Genomic DNA, 14,300 nt, shown 5'->3' on the forward strand with positions numbered 1-14,300 from the left:
TGAATACTCCCACACTTTTGACGACTTTTGGCGTGCTTTTTTCCCCTCGCTCGCACCGCTCGCAGTAGTAAGGCACCCTTATAGTAGAAGTATAAGGTGAGAAATCTTGCTGCATGCTTTGTATGGGCAAAAAGTAGTAGACATAAAAATTTAAGGCGTATTCCTATTTTCACGAACTTGCGTATTTTGTTCTTGTATCCTGGAAGCTTCTTGTTTTCTGTATTTACTTCTTTTTTCTTTTTTTTTACTCCCCAGTACTGCCGGCAGCCGCAGTGGTATAGATTCCAGTCTGCTTGCCTCAGAAAAACTGCATAAATATCGCCTGTTAAAAGTCATGCCTTTAAAATAAAAGCACAACAGGAAATCACAGCACTGTGATTGGCACAGGGGCGGCTTGTGATGGGCGTTATAAGACAGGACTAGGACTGTTATGATAAATGGTACAACGAAAAATCGCGGTTCAACTCTCAACAGTTTTACCATTTTAAAAATGGTATTACCGTTTTAAATATTATCCTAAAACCGTGATTGATGACATTCTGGAGAGGCATAGTATCGCTAGCTCTTTAGCTAGCCAGCCTAATTGCTAACACTAATACGAGATTCATTAACGTCTTTCCCCATTAAAAGACATTCCCCAATTCAAACTTGTACGAACACATTGCTGTCTGAGAAAATAAACAAGTTAGTTGTGCACATTGAACCTACAGACTGTGCAGAGTGATCGCTCTATACTCGAAGATAAAATAACAGGAAGTTAACTCACGTCATATGCGCCCAAAACCCTTTTTTAATTTGTAATAAAACATTAAACAAACACTAAAACATTGATTAAAAAGGAAGATTAACATATTTTAACACTCAAATTAATATTTCTACTGTCAATTAAAGTATATTGTGTGTCAAATCTATTTTTTTATTTATTTAATAAAACCCGGTTCAAAGATGTGTGTGTGTGTGTGTGTGTGTGTGTGTGTGTGTGTGTGTGTGTGTGTGTGTGTGTGTGTATATATATATATTAGAGATGCGCGGATAGGCAATTATTTCATCCGCAACCGCATCAGAAAGTCGTCAACCATCCGCCATCCACCCGATGTAACATTTGATCAGAACCGCACTCGCCCGCACCCGCCCGTTGTTATATATCTAATATAGACGATGCAAGGCATTAGTGAGGTTATAAAGCTTTTGCCTGTTAAAGAAAGGAGACTGATCCAATGCAGCACAGACATTCGCGTGCCACGCTGTCACGACCCAGACGCACACCAGTGCGCAATCATATGGGAGCCGCGCTGAGCGCACCTCCAAGCGCGTCTCGCTGCCGGCGACGGCCTGGTATGGGCCTGACGCTCCAGCGCCATCCATTTTCAGGGCTAGTTGATTCGGCAGGTGGGTTGTTACACACTCCTTAGCGGGTTCCGACTTCCATGGCCACCGTCCTGCTGTCTATATCAACCAGGGTGAGCCCCACCCCTTTCGTGAGCGCACTGCGCGCGGAGTGACCCCTGTTACGCACCCCCGGCAACAGGGGTGGCGGGCAGGTAAGCTGCGCGGGCGGAGCACGCGGAGTGACCCCTGTTACGAGTCCCCGGCCACGGGGGTGGCGGGCAGGTAAGTTGCTTACCTGCTGCGCGTGACGCCGGCCGCGGCGAAGGCGGACGAGGCGGGGTGTCGGTGCGGTGGGCGCGGTGGTGACCCTGCACGTGCGTCGGGCCCTTCTCGCGGATCGCCTCAGCTACGGCTCCCGGTGGGGCCCTCTCGGGGGAAGGGGCCTCGGTCCCGGACCCCGGCGAGGCGTCCCTTCTCCGCTCCGTAAAAGTGTCCATCTCTTTTTTTTTTTTTTCTTCTGTGGCATATGCAGCAGGTGCCTGCTCGTTTTTCGTATGTGGGTAACAACATTTAACTATGTATATATATTTCCGAATTGGTTTAACTGCCACCCGCCTGAATCTATTTAAAATCTAATTTTTTTTTATTTCAACCGCCCGACCCGACCCGCGGATAAAATCTAATTTTTTTTTATTTCATCCGCCCGATCCGCGGATAATCCGCGGTTGTGCCCGCAAACCGCGCATCTCTAATATATATATATATATACACACACACACACACACACACACACACACACACACACATATACAGTATATATATATATATATATATATATATATATATATATATATACACACACACACACACACACACACACACACACCACACACACACACACACACACACACACACACACCACACACACACACACACACACACACACACGCACACACTTACACTTTTTGACATCCTACAATACTGTGAAACTAAACATGGTTTTGATCACCATGAGATGAAATTTGCACATCGTTCCATCGCTATGACAGGCTATTTATCTCGCAATGGGGAAATTTGTGTAGTTGCAGATTCAGAATGTCGACAAAAAAAATAAAAACATGAAAAAGGGAAACATTTAAGAACACAAAGGACATAAAATATATTAAAAGAGCACTGGACTGATGCACCCTTCTGCCTTTGCTAGGCAGGGTTGTACGCTTAACTTTTTCACTAGTAGTACCGGTGCAATTAATTGAATAAAATTAGTAGCACAAAAACAATTTATGTAGCACAGAATAAAGCTAGTAGCAATATGAAATGTCTCAAATATCACAATTGCATTATTACTGAACGTGCGCCTGAACACTCATATACACAATGCCATCATAAGGCCTACTGTAACACTCAAACAGACATCATACCTAAACTGTGCTAGCACTGTCGCTAACATGACTACAGGGTTGAGCGATATGGATCAAAACTCATATCCTGTATAGTTTGGCCCATAAACTAACCTGGAAAATCAGTTGACGTAACTAAATATCTCAACCATGCCTTGATTTTAAATTTCAGGACTGATGAGGATCACAAATACAAAAAAAACAGGTACCAACAAGTAAGACAGGTAGGTTTTGAATAATAGTATCCCAATTTAAGTGTTTTGAGATAAGAAAAAAGAAAAAGCCTTCGAAATAATATAAGTCAAATATAATCGCCAATCTTCTTTGAAAAAACATTTAGCTATGCTCAATTCTTCTGCTGACAAAAACACAAAATAACAGAGTGAATGAAATAAAGTGCCCTAGTTTAAGCAACAGGAAAATAATTGACCTTCAACAATGGTGTTTATAGGTAAACATTACTATAGGACGCACACACACAAAGATGTTAGCCAGGAACACCAACCTGCCAACAGATTCATGATGCTGTGTGGCAGGCTGTGTTCTGAAAAATACTTTAAAAGTAGTTAATTATGGTTACTTGTTACTTCACCAAAAACGTAATTCAATTACCAACAGAATTACTCTTTAATAAATGTAATTAATTACTAGGAAAAGTAGTTATTGCACTGATTTCAAATATCTGGCATAAGATAAATTTGTGTATGCATCTGTGTGTGTGCCTTTTAAAAGGCGGTGCCTGTTGCCTAGTGACGTGTGACGTCAGCGAGTCCACACTCAGTAGCTTGAGCTGTTTTTGTTGGCTAAGCAGGCTGGAAGCGGCAGTTTGTTGGCTATGGCGGCATCTCTTGAATCTTTCACTGATTTGTGTTACCTCTGCTTAATAAATAGACTGAATGGGCTTCAATGGCTGTATGTTCTTGTCCACATACGTGGTATTGTTTGAATGGCAAGTCTGTCACTTGAATGTGCTTCAATGGCTGTATGTTCTTGTCCACATACATGTTATTGTTTGAATGGCAAGTCTGTCACTTCAATCATTGCTTTGTTGTTCAATATTCCCTCCTTGTATTGCATGTTCAAAATAAACTGAAACTACTTAAAACCCTTGTAGTTACGAGCACGCAGTGCACTCAATTTTTAAGGTGGTGAAAAAAAACTGTCTTTTACTGACAAGTTCCTCCAACTGAGACTTTGTTTATTCCGTGTTTAAGACGTGTGTGAGCTACTGAAGCTCCGCTCCCATCTGTGCATGGAGGAGGAGAACACGGCTCTGCGGCGCACAGTTCTGCATCAAACACTTGTCTATTTGGTTATGGTGTAACTTTTTCAAACCTGCTAAACAGATTTTACATTTATTTTGGGAGCGAAATGCTATGAAATGGGAAAAATCTGTATTCGCATGGTCAAACACTTGTCTATTTGGTTATGGTCTCATTTTATTTCAAACCTGCTAAACAGATTTTACTCAAGCTTGATTAACTTTGGATGTATTTATTTTGGGAGCGGAATGCTAAACAGATTTTACTCTAGCTTGATCAACTTTGGATGCATTTATTTTGGGAGCGAAATACTAAACAGATTTTACTCTAGCTTGATCAACTTTGGATGTATTTATTTTGGGAGCGAAATACTAAACAGATTTTACTCTAGCTTGATCAACTTTGGATGTATTTATTTTGGGAGCGAAATACTAAACAGATTTTACTCTAGCTTGATCAACTTTGGATGTATTTATTTTGGGAGTGGAATGCTATGAAAGGTTTAAAATCTTTATACGAATATGTGCTACTTTTATTTCCAAAAGTCGCACGGCATATTTTAGTCAAAAATGCTCGCAATGTACAGTGCTGCAAGGGCGGAATTTCTACATACAGATACTAAAGAAAGACAAAAAAAGGAGCAATAGTGTGAAGTGAATTATATTTATATAGCGCTTTTCTCTAGTGACTCAAAGCGCTTTACATAGTGAAACCCATTATCTAAGTTACATTTAAACCAGTGTGGGTGGGCACTGCGAGCAGGTGGGTAAAGTGTCTTGCCCAAGGACACAACGACAGTGACTAGGATGGCGGAAGCGGGGATCGAAGCTGCAACCCTCAAGTTGCTGGCACAGCCGCTGTACCAACCGAGCCACGCCACCCCTAATACTGTTTTGCGCACAAAACAGAGACAAACAAAACAAAAATGTCAAGTGCTTTTTAAAAGATTCACAGCACAAGTCAGAGAAAAAAGACAAGTAAAATCGTTAAATGTTGACAATCCCTTATTTTCCTTAGAAATTACCCATATATTCAAATGCAAATGACAGGTATGATTATTTTGTTGATTTTAAATTCTAAATCTGCCTGAAATATTTGTCCTCTATTCTGATTACAATCATACAGAGCCCCTAAAAGGGACATGGATGTTTTGCGAGATCTCGCATTACTTTTTGCGAGATTTCGCAAAAAGGTTTTTTCCTATGTCAGTGAACTGGAAGTGAAACAGACACCGCGATGGAGGAGCAGGAGCATGCGGGAGCCTACCCATCATCTGTGTTCTGTTGTGGGACCATAATACGATTTGATGTCTTTATCTATCCATCCATCTTCATCCGCTTATCCGAGGTCGGGTCGAGGGGGCAGTAGCCTAAGCAGGGAAGCCCGGACTTTCCTCTCCCCAGCCACTTCGTCCAGCTCTTCCCGTGGGATCCAGAAGCGTTCCCAGGCCAGCCGGGAGACATAGTCTTCCCAACGTGTCCTGGGTCTTCCCCGTGGCCTCCTCCCGGTCGGACGTGCCCTAAACACCTCCCTAGGGAGGCGTTCGGGTGGCATCCTGACCAGATGCCCGAACCACCTCATCTGGCTCCTCTCGATGCGGAGGAGCAGCGGCTTTACTTTGAGCTCCCCCCGGATGGCTGAGCTTCTCACCCTCTCTCTAAGGGAGAGCCCTTTATGTTAGGCCAATACTAAAATTTAAATAAAACTTCTTCCACAGATGACGGGTAGGCTCCCCCATCACGTTGTCTGTTTCACTTCCGGTTCACCACCTCTGTGTCTGTTTTACTTCCGGTTCACTGACATCGGAAAAAGACCTTTTGGGAGGTCTCACAAAAGTATTGCGAGGTCTCGCAATATGCAAAACATTTTTTTCCCTCCATGTCCCTTTAGGGCAGTGGTCGTTAACCTGGGTTCGATTGAACCCTAGGGGTTCGGTGAGTCGGGCTCAGGGGTTCGGCGCAGGATTAAAACACACCCGACTCATCGTGTAAATAAAAACTTCTCCCTATCGGCGTATTACGGACACGGCAACAGCAGAAGTCACACTGATTTGCAGGTCTGTAATTTGTTGTGAGTTCATGCACTGTGTTGGTTTTGTTCTTTGAACAAGGTGATGTTCATGCACAGTTCATTTTGTGCACCAGTAAAAAAAACATGGTAACACTTTAGTATGGGGAACATATTCACCATTAATTAGTTGCTTATTGACGTGGAAATTAGTAACATATTGGCTCTTAACTAGTCATTAATAAGTACTTATTAATGCCTTATTCGGCATGGCCTTATCATAACCCTAACCCTCTAACCCTGGCCCTAACCCTCTAACCCTAACCAAATAACTCTAAATTAAGTCTTGGTTACTTAGAATATGTTCCCCTAGTGTCCAAAAAACTCTAAATTGTTACTTAGAATATGTTCTAAGTAACTTACTAAAGAGTTACCAAAAACATATACATTTGTCTTGAATTTGAAAAAAAAATTAAAACATTTATTTTTCACTAAAGAAGGGTTCGGTGAATGCGCATATGAAAGGGCATCTCTATCCTCCAAAACCGCACTAAAAGAACACCTCCAGGCAACTACTACCCTAACTAACCCCCTCCCTTCCAAATAATACCTCTTCGGATTGTAAATAATCAAATGTAAACAATCAAATGTAGACACTTTTTCTTATACTTTCTGATCTCTCTCTATGTCCACTACTTGCTGTACATATCCTCCCAAGTCAGTCCTACACTGTTTCAATATCCATTTCTCTGATGATGCAATTGTTGATGCTGATTGTTGATGACTGAAGTGTTGATACCAACCAAACCTAGCCCCCCCTCCATATCCCACACCCCGGATTGTAAATAATTCAGTGTATATACTCTGATGATTATTTTGTGTGATGACTGTATTATGATGTTAGTATATATTTGATAGTATATATCTGTATCATGAATCAATTTAAAAGCCTACTGAAACCCACTACTACCGACCACGCAGTCTGATAGTTTATATATCAATGATGAAATCTTAACATTGCAACACATGCCAATACGGCTTACTAAAGTGCAATTTTAAATTTTGCTCGAAATATCCTGCTGAAAACGTCTCGGTATGATGACGTCAGCACGTGACGTCACGGATTGTAGAGGACATTTTGGGACAGCATGGTGGCCAGCTATTAAGTCGTCTGTTTTCATCGCAAAATTCGACAGTATTCTGGACATCTGTGTTGGTGAATCTTTTGCAATTTGTTCAATGAACAATGGAGACAGCAAAGAAGAAAGCTGTAGGTGGGAAGCGGTGTATTGCGGCCGACTGCAGCAACACAAACACAGCCGGTGTTTCATGGTTTACATTCCCGGAAGATGACAGTCAAGCTTTACCATTGGCCTGTGGAGAACTGGGACAACAGAGAACAGAGACTCTTACCAGGAGGACTTTGAGTTGGAAGCGCAGACACGGTATCGTGAGTACGCATGCAGCTGCGGCTTCCAAACATTTGATCGCTTGCCCGTACGTGCGTGCCGCTATGTGGATGTCACGTACGTAACTTTGGGGAAATATATGTGCTGTATGAACTTTGGGGAGGTAAACGGTACTTTAGGCTGTGGGATTGAGTGTGTTGTGCAGGTGTCTGAGTTGTATTGGCGGGTTATACGGACGGGAGGGGGGAGGTGTTTGTTATGCGGTATTAATTTGTGGCATATTAAATATAAGCCTGGTTGTGTTGTGGCTAATAGAGTATATATATGTCTTGTGGTTTATTTACTGTTTTAGTCATTCCCAGCTGAATATCAGGTCCCACCCGCCTCTCACAGCATCTTCCTTATCTGAATCGCTCCCACTGCCCTCTAGTCCTTCACTCTCACTTTCCTCATCCACGAATCTTTCATCCTCGCTCAAATTAATGGGGAAATCGTCGCTTTCTCGGTACGAATCGCTCTCGCTGCTGTTGGCCATGATTGTAAACAATGTGCATATGTGAGAAGCTCCACAACCTGTGACGTCACGCGCATATTGTCTGCTACTTCCGGTACAGGCAAGGCTTTTTTATCAGCGACCAAAAGTTGCGAACTTTATCGTCCATGTTCTCTACTAAATCCTTTCAGCAAAAATATGGCAATATCGCGAAATGATCAAGTATGACACATAGAATGGACCTGCTATCCCCGTTTAAATAAGAAAATCGCATTTCAGTAGGCCTTTAAGTGGACCCCGACTTAAACAAGTTGAAAAACGTATTCGGGTATTACCATTTAGTGGTCAATTGTACGGAATATGTACTTCACTGTGCAATCGACTAATAAAAGTTTCAATCAAACTGGTGGGGTTTGGTACCTCCAACAAGGTTAAGAACCACTGCTTTAGGGGCTCCGTACAATCATGATAAACACATTTAGTGCAAAACTGAGAAAGGCAATCAAATCAATTCAAGGATTAGTATCAGCAATAATGGTTCTGCATTTGCTTGGTGCGAGATCGACACAAAATGTGCAGTATCGCCCCAATGCTACAAAGGAGCCTCATTGGTTTCCGCATGCCGGTAAAGTCCGCCTATCAAGGCGCAGCACCCAACAAACACGTCTCTGTTCTTTGCCTGCTTTCGTCATTCAAATAAACAGTTTCCCCCCTCACGTTATGAACGCAAATCTGATGCACTTGTAACCTTTTAGGGCATTAGGACCGAGCCTTGAAATGTAAAAAGCCACATTATAACACGCGTCTTCAAGGCGACGCGCTGTTATGAAGCGTGTCGTTACAAGCCGAGCACATGGCGCTAACGTGCAGCAGCAACTTCAAACGCCTTCACTAAACCCTTCTAAATCCCATATCGGCGTTTTGTCAACACGTCTTCATTTAATTCAGTCGCTGAATTTTTTTCAACTATTTCCTAATATTGTAACATTGCCGGCGGCGCTCTTTGATAACCACTTAGCTTGTCGCCTAGCTAGCATCCGCTAACATGACGAGTCACATGCAGGCCGAGACCACTTTCAACTCTAAAGCGATGCATGAAGACGTTATTCCACCGCAAGTGTCCAAATGTTTACTTTGTAGCTTCTAAAAACAAGATTTGGTCGACAATTACACGTGTCTTGCTAAAATGCGTCCGCTGTCCAGCACACATGTGGATTATAAACAGCTAGGCTAGCTAACTGGCTTATGTTTACTAGTTGACTTGCTGTTCACCTTTTAAAGGTTAAACACCAGAACAGGCACAAACATCAATGTTATTACCACGTCATGTTAGTAAGAAACATACCCACCAACATATCGAATATTGTTGATATAAAGTCACTCTAGTGTCAGTTTTAGCGCTTTATATGAGCCAGTATTGAATGTGAGGAACAGGTTGTTTGTATGGTTGTTAGCACAGGAGCTAGGCCGAAAACTTACCATGTTTGTCTTCACGGAGTCTTCCTTTCCTTCACGATTGTAAAAAAAAATAAAAATAATAATAATAATAATAAAGTTGCTTTTTAGACTCCTCAATTAAATATTTTTGACATCGACCACAATTCTTCGGAGGCTTTTCTTGAACTACCGTCTAACTCGAGGCACAAATTAAACTATCGAGAAAGACTACAACTTTAAATGCGCGGATTTGTAGTTTGCGTTTTCTTCTAAAAATGTTAAGGAATCGCTCGGCTTCGATGGCGTGTTCGAACGGCACGTGATAGCTGCGTCCTTCGCTCGCGACCTGCCGACCGGCAGCAGCAGCACACACCCGCTGCACTCCCGTCTCGACAGCAGGAGTCATGGGAGTTTCGGCTATTTTAAGGGAGTCGGGTCTTTCGGCTCGTCTCCTTTTAAATGTGCCGATTCTTTCACCTCCCTAGCGGCTCCTGAGATTGTTGTTTGAATCTATCACTGACTCAGCTTCAGTGACGGTCTCTACAGCAGTAGTCATGGGTGTTTCGGGCTATTTTAAGGGAGTGCGTCGACTCTTTCACCTCTCTAGCGGCTCCTTGAGATTCCTGTTTGATTCTATCACTGACTCAGCTTCAGTAGTAGTCACGGGAGTTTCGGCTATTTTAAGGGAGTCGGGTCTTTCGGCTCGTCTCCTTTAAATTTGCCGACTCTTTCACCTCCCTAGCATAGGTGGATTAATGAACGGGCCTACCGGGCCCAGGCCCAGGGGGCCAGAGGCCCCAAGGGGCCAGGCCAACTTGGCCCCGCGGCCTCGACGCATGCAAAACTACTTTTGCAAAAATAATAATCTTAGGCCCCAAGGGGCCAGGCCAACTTGGCCCCGCGGCCATGATCCATAGAGGGTCAGAGGCCCCAAGGGGCCAGGTCAACTTGGCCCCGCGGCCGCGACCCACAGAGGGCCAGAGGCCCCAAGGGGCCAGGCCAACATGGCCCCGCGGCCATGATCCATAGACGGTCATAGGCCCCAAAGGGCCAGGCCAACTTGGCCCCGCGGCTGCGACCCACAGAAGGCCAGAGGCCCCAAGGGGCCAGGTCAACTTGGCCCCGCGGCCACGATCCATAGAGGGCCTGAGGCCCCAAGGGGTCAGGCCAACTTGGCCCCGCGGCCACGATCCATAGAGGGCCAGAGGCCCCAAGGGGCCAGGCCAACTTGGCCCCGCGGCCGCGACGCATGCAAAACTACTTTTGCAAAAATAATAATCTTAGGCCCCAAGGGGCCAGGCCAACTTGGCCCCGCGGCCATGATCCATAGAGGGTCAGAGGCCCCAAGGGGCCAGGTCAACTTGGCCCCGCGGCCGCGACCCACAGAGGGCCAGAGGCCCCAAGGGGCCAGGCCAACATGGCCCCGCGGCCATGATCCATAGACGGTCAGAGGCCCCAAGGGGCCAGGTCAACTTGGCCCCGCGGCCACGACCCACAGAGGGTCATAGGCCCCAAAGGGCCAGGCCAACTTGGCCCCGCGGCTGCGACCCACAGAAGGCCAGAGGCCCCAAGGGGCCAGGTCAACTTGGCCCCGCGGCCACGATCCATAGAGGGCCTGAGGCCCCAAGGGGTCAGGCCAACTTGGCCCCGCGGCCACGATCCATAGAGGGCCAGAGGCCCCGAGGGGTCATGCCAACTTGGCCCCGATCCATAGAGGGTCAGAGGCCCCAAGGGGCCAGGCCAACTTGGCCCCGCGGCCACGATCCACAGAGGGCCAGAGGCTCTCAATCATTATTATCAAAGCTAATTCTCAAATTGGATCACACAACCTCACTCACATATTCTTTATCAATTATTAAAGGTTGTTTCTGAATTTTGATCACAGAACTTAATGCAAATATTCTTGATTGATTGACAAAGCTCATTCTCAAATTTTGATTACACAACCTTACTCTGACAAATTATCATTATCAAAAAGCTCTATCTCGAATTTGGATCACAGAATCTCACTCAAGTATTCTTAGCTGTGCCCCTCCCCCATCGAGTCTTTCATAAACCGGTCTGTTCTTTTAGAATCTCCTCATTTGGTACTTTGAACTCGTGAGTGACTGCTCAAAATGTGGTTTCCTTTCCCTCAGTTCAGACTCAGAGATAATTTGAAATCATTCCACAAGAAGTTTAACGCGCACACACACACACGACACACACACACTTGAGTTGAGCATTACTTGGAAATTCTTATATTTTCCATTTTGCTGTTATTATCAGCATCTTCCCATTTTGTCCTTTTCTTTCAAAAAAGTTTACAGTCTGACATTTGTCACTGCTGTCAGTTAATAACTTTTTTGGTCTTTGACCCATTTTGTCATTTTCTCGATTCGATCGTCACTGACCACTCTCTCCTGTCTGGCAGACATCGTTGCTGCCATCATAGCCAGCAAGCTGCCTGCAGATAGCAACATTTTGGTGTCCTTTGTGAAAATATTTAGAAAGTAGACAAAAGTACACAAAGTTGTACAACTATTATCTTTATGATCTTTTTTTTTGTTTGTTTGTTTCTCTGTTACTGTGTGTGGCCAATTAAGCGACTTTTGGCCATACCTGGCTGGTGACATTTAGCCACTTTCTGGTTGTTGTTAAAATTAATAATAGCAACAGTTCTCTTCATCTTAATGCAATTTATTGTGTCTGTCTCTCCACATTTTGCCATTAGGTACTTTGAGCTCTTGTTGGTCAGTCACTCTAAGGTACATTGTTGCTGCCATCATAGCTAGCAAGCTGCCTGCAGATAGCGACATTTTGGTGTCCTTTGAGAAATATTAAGAAAGAAGACAAAAGTACAAGACATTGTACGATTGCTATCCTTTTAAAAATTATTTGTTTCACTGTCAGTGTGATTGAGCGACTTTACCGCTAGATTTTGCGTCTTTTGGCCATACCTGGCTAGCGACTGAAAACATCATTTAGCGACTTTTTGGTTGTGAAGATAAGTGGTAAAAGCAGATCTGCCTGTTGGTCTTCCCACATTTTGCCATTTGGTACTTTGTACTCTTGTTGGTCACTCCAAGGCATTTGTCCCTGCCTTCAGCTAGTCACTTGGCTCTTTTGGAATTTATTTCACTGTAATTGGCTCTCTCTTTCTCCTCAGTATAAATCAGTCTGTTCCCTTGCCATTCATCACTGACCACTCCGCTCTCCTGTCTGTCAGACATTGTTGCTGCATGCAGATAGCTTGGGGTCCTTAGTGAAAATATCAGAAGAGAAAAGTACACAATTATCTTAATCATCTTTTTTTATTCACTGGCAGTCCTTCAGTGAGTCCCAGTGTGTTGGCGATTAAGCAACGTTGGCATTCGATTTAGAGACTTTTGGCCATACACGACTGGCGACTCAAAACATCATCTAGTGACTTTCGCTGTCTGAGTTTAGCATTGATTGGAAATCTGTTATCAGTTCTTATAGAAATCAGCTGATTTCTGCTTTTGACTGTTAATGCTAGATTGCTAGTTTTGAAAATTGCATCACTCACACACACACACACACACACACACACACACACACACACACACACACACACACATAGTTGGTTAAGCTGTTGTGATAGGCAAAGAGCCAATGTGCACAGAAAGAAGGGAAATATGGATCATAAACGTCTAAGTGGAGGAGCTAGAAAAAAAATTCAGCAAGAAAAGAAAAAAAAGGAATCAGTTTTACTTGAGAGTGTTCCAAATATCTCCAGCTTCTTCAGTACAAAGACATCTGCTGAAAGCAATTCTATAAATGCTACTGCAAATTCAGCTAAGGTTAGCAATGCACCTGAGCTAGCATGTAGCTCCCAAGATCCTGAGACCACTACAAGTGTACGCACTAGAGATGCGGGGTTTGCGGGCACAACCGCGGAGTCCGCGGATTATCCGCGGATCGGGCGGATGAAATTTAAAAAAATAAGATTTTATCCGCGTGCGGGTCGGGTCGGGCGGATCAATTAGATTTTTTTTTTTTTTTTTTTTTTTTTTTTTTTTTTTGCGGGTGGCAGTTAAACCAATTCGGAAATATATACACATAGTTAAATGTTGTTACCCACATACGAAAAACGAGCATGCACCTGCTGCATATGCCACAACAGAAGAAAAAAAAAGAAAAGAGATGGACACTTTTACGGAGCGGAGAAGGGACGCCTCGCCGGTGTCCGGGACCGAGGCCCCTTCCCCCGAGAGGGCCCCACCGGGAGCCGTAGCTGAGGCGATCCGCGAGAAGGGCCCGACGCATGTCCAGGGTCACTACCGCGCCCACCGCACCGACACCCCGCCTCGTCCGCCTTCGCCGCGGCCGGCGTCACGCGCAGCAGGTAAGCAGCTTACCTGCCCGCCACCCCCCGAAATTCACATTTCTATCACAATTATCATACTGTAAACATGGTAAGCTAACTTCATTAAAATTAATAGTCCTGTCAATAGCATGGAATTACAATTCAAATGTAGTTTTTTTGTAAGCCTTTCAAAAGAATTCAAAATATGAAAAATTAATGAAAATTAATTTAAGCCATCAGACACTTTGAAAAGTGGCACATCACATCTCTAATGTAATCATTTTAACTTTTCAACAGAAATAGCACTGCAAAAATATTAAGGACATACTTCTGTATTTTGGTAGTTATGCTGTCAACATTTAACAAGATTTCTTCAACTTGGACTTGAAAGCATAAATAGTATAAACACTTTTAACAGTATGTCGTGCTGTGAAATACAGCCGACAGGATTGCGCACCACACAGGAAGCAAGGCCAAAGTGCATGCAGGTGCAGGAGAAGAAAGGACTTCTTTCATTTAAGGTTTGTGATAAACCATCAAACTCATTCGTTAAAAGGACTCTATAGTAATATAAAGCGAATTTTTCTGGACATTATCATGCAAGAAAAGTTTATTTTTGGGACCGCGATCACCGCGTAATGATTTTTAAAGATT

At 43.8% G+C, this 14,300-nt stretch overlaps 1 protein-coding gene across 1 annotated transcript in view; it reads right to left on the reverse strand.

The window, feature by feature from the left end:
• larp4ab (La ribonucleoprotein 4Ab) overlaps positions 1-9,954 on the reverse strand; it is a 29,407-nt gene extending 19,453 nt beyond the window's left edge. The window contains exon 1 of the mRNA XM_061923557.2: positions 9,380-9,954. Within this exon, the coding sequence (XP_061779541.1) occupies positions 9,380-9,382 (3 nt within the window). The 5' untranslated portion in view covers positions 9,383-9,954. The remainder of the gene's footprint in view (positions 1-9,379) is intronic.
• Positions 9,955-14,300: the final 4,346 nt, after the last annotated feature.

The sequence above is a fragment of the Nerophis lumbriciformis genome, linkage group LG28 (assembly GCF_033978685.3).
Source record: "Nerophis lumbriciformis linkage group LG28, RoL_Nlum_v2.1, whole genome shotgun sequence".
In the NCBI taxonomy this organism is placed as follows: domain Eukaryota; kingdom Metazoa; phylum Chordata; class Actinopteri; order Syngnathiformes; family Syngnathidae; genus Nerophis; species Nerophis lumbriciformis.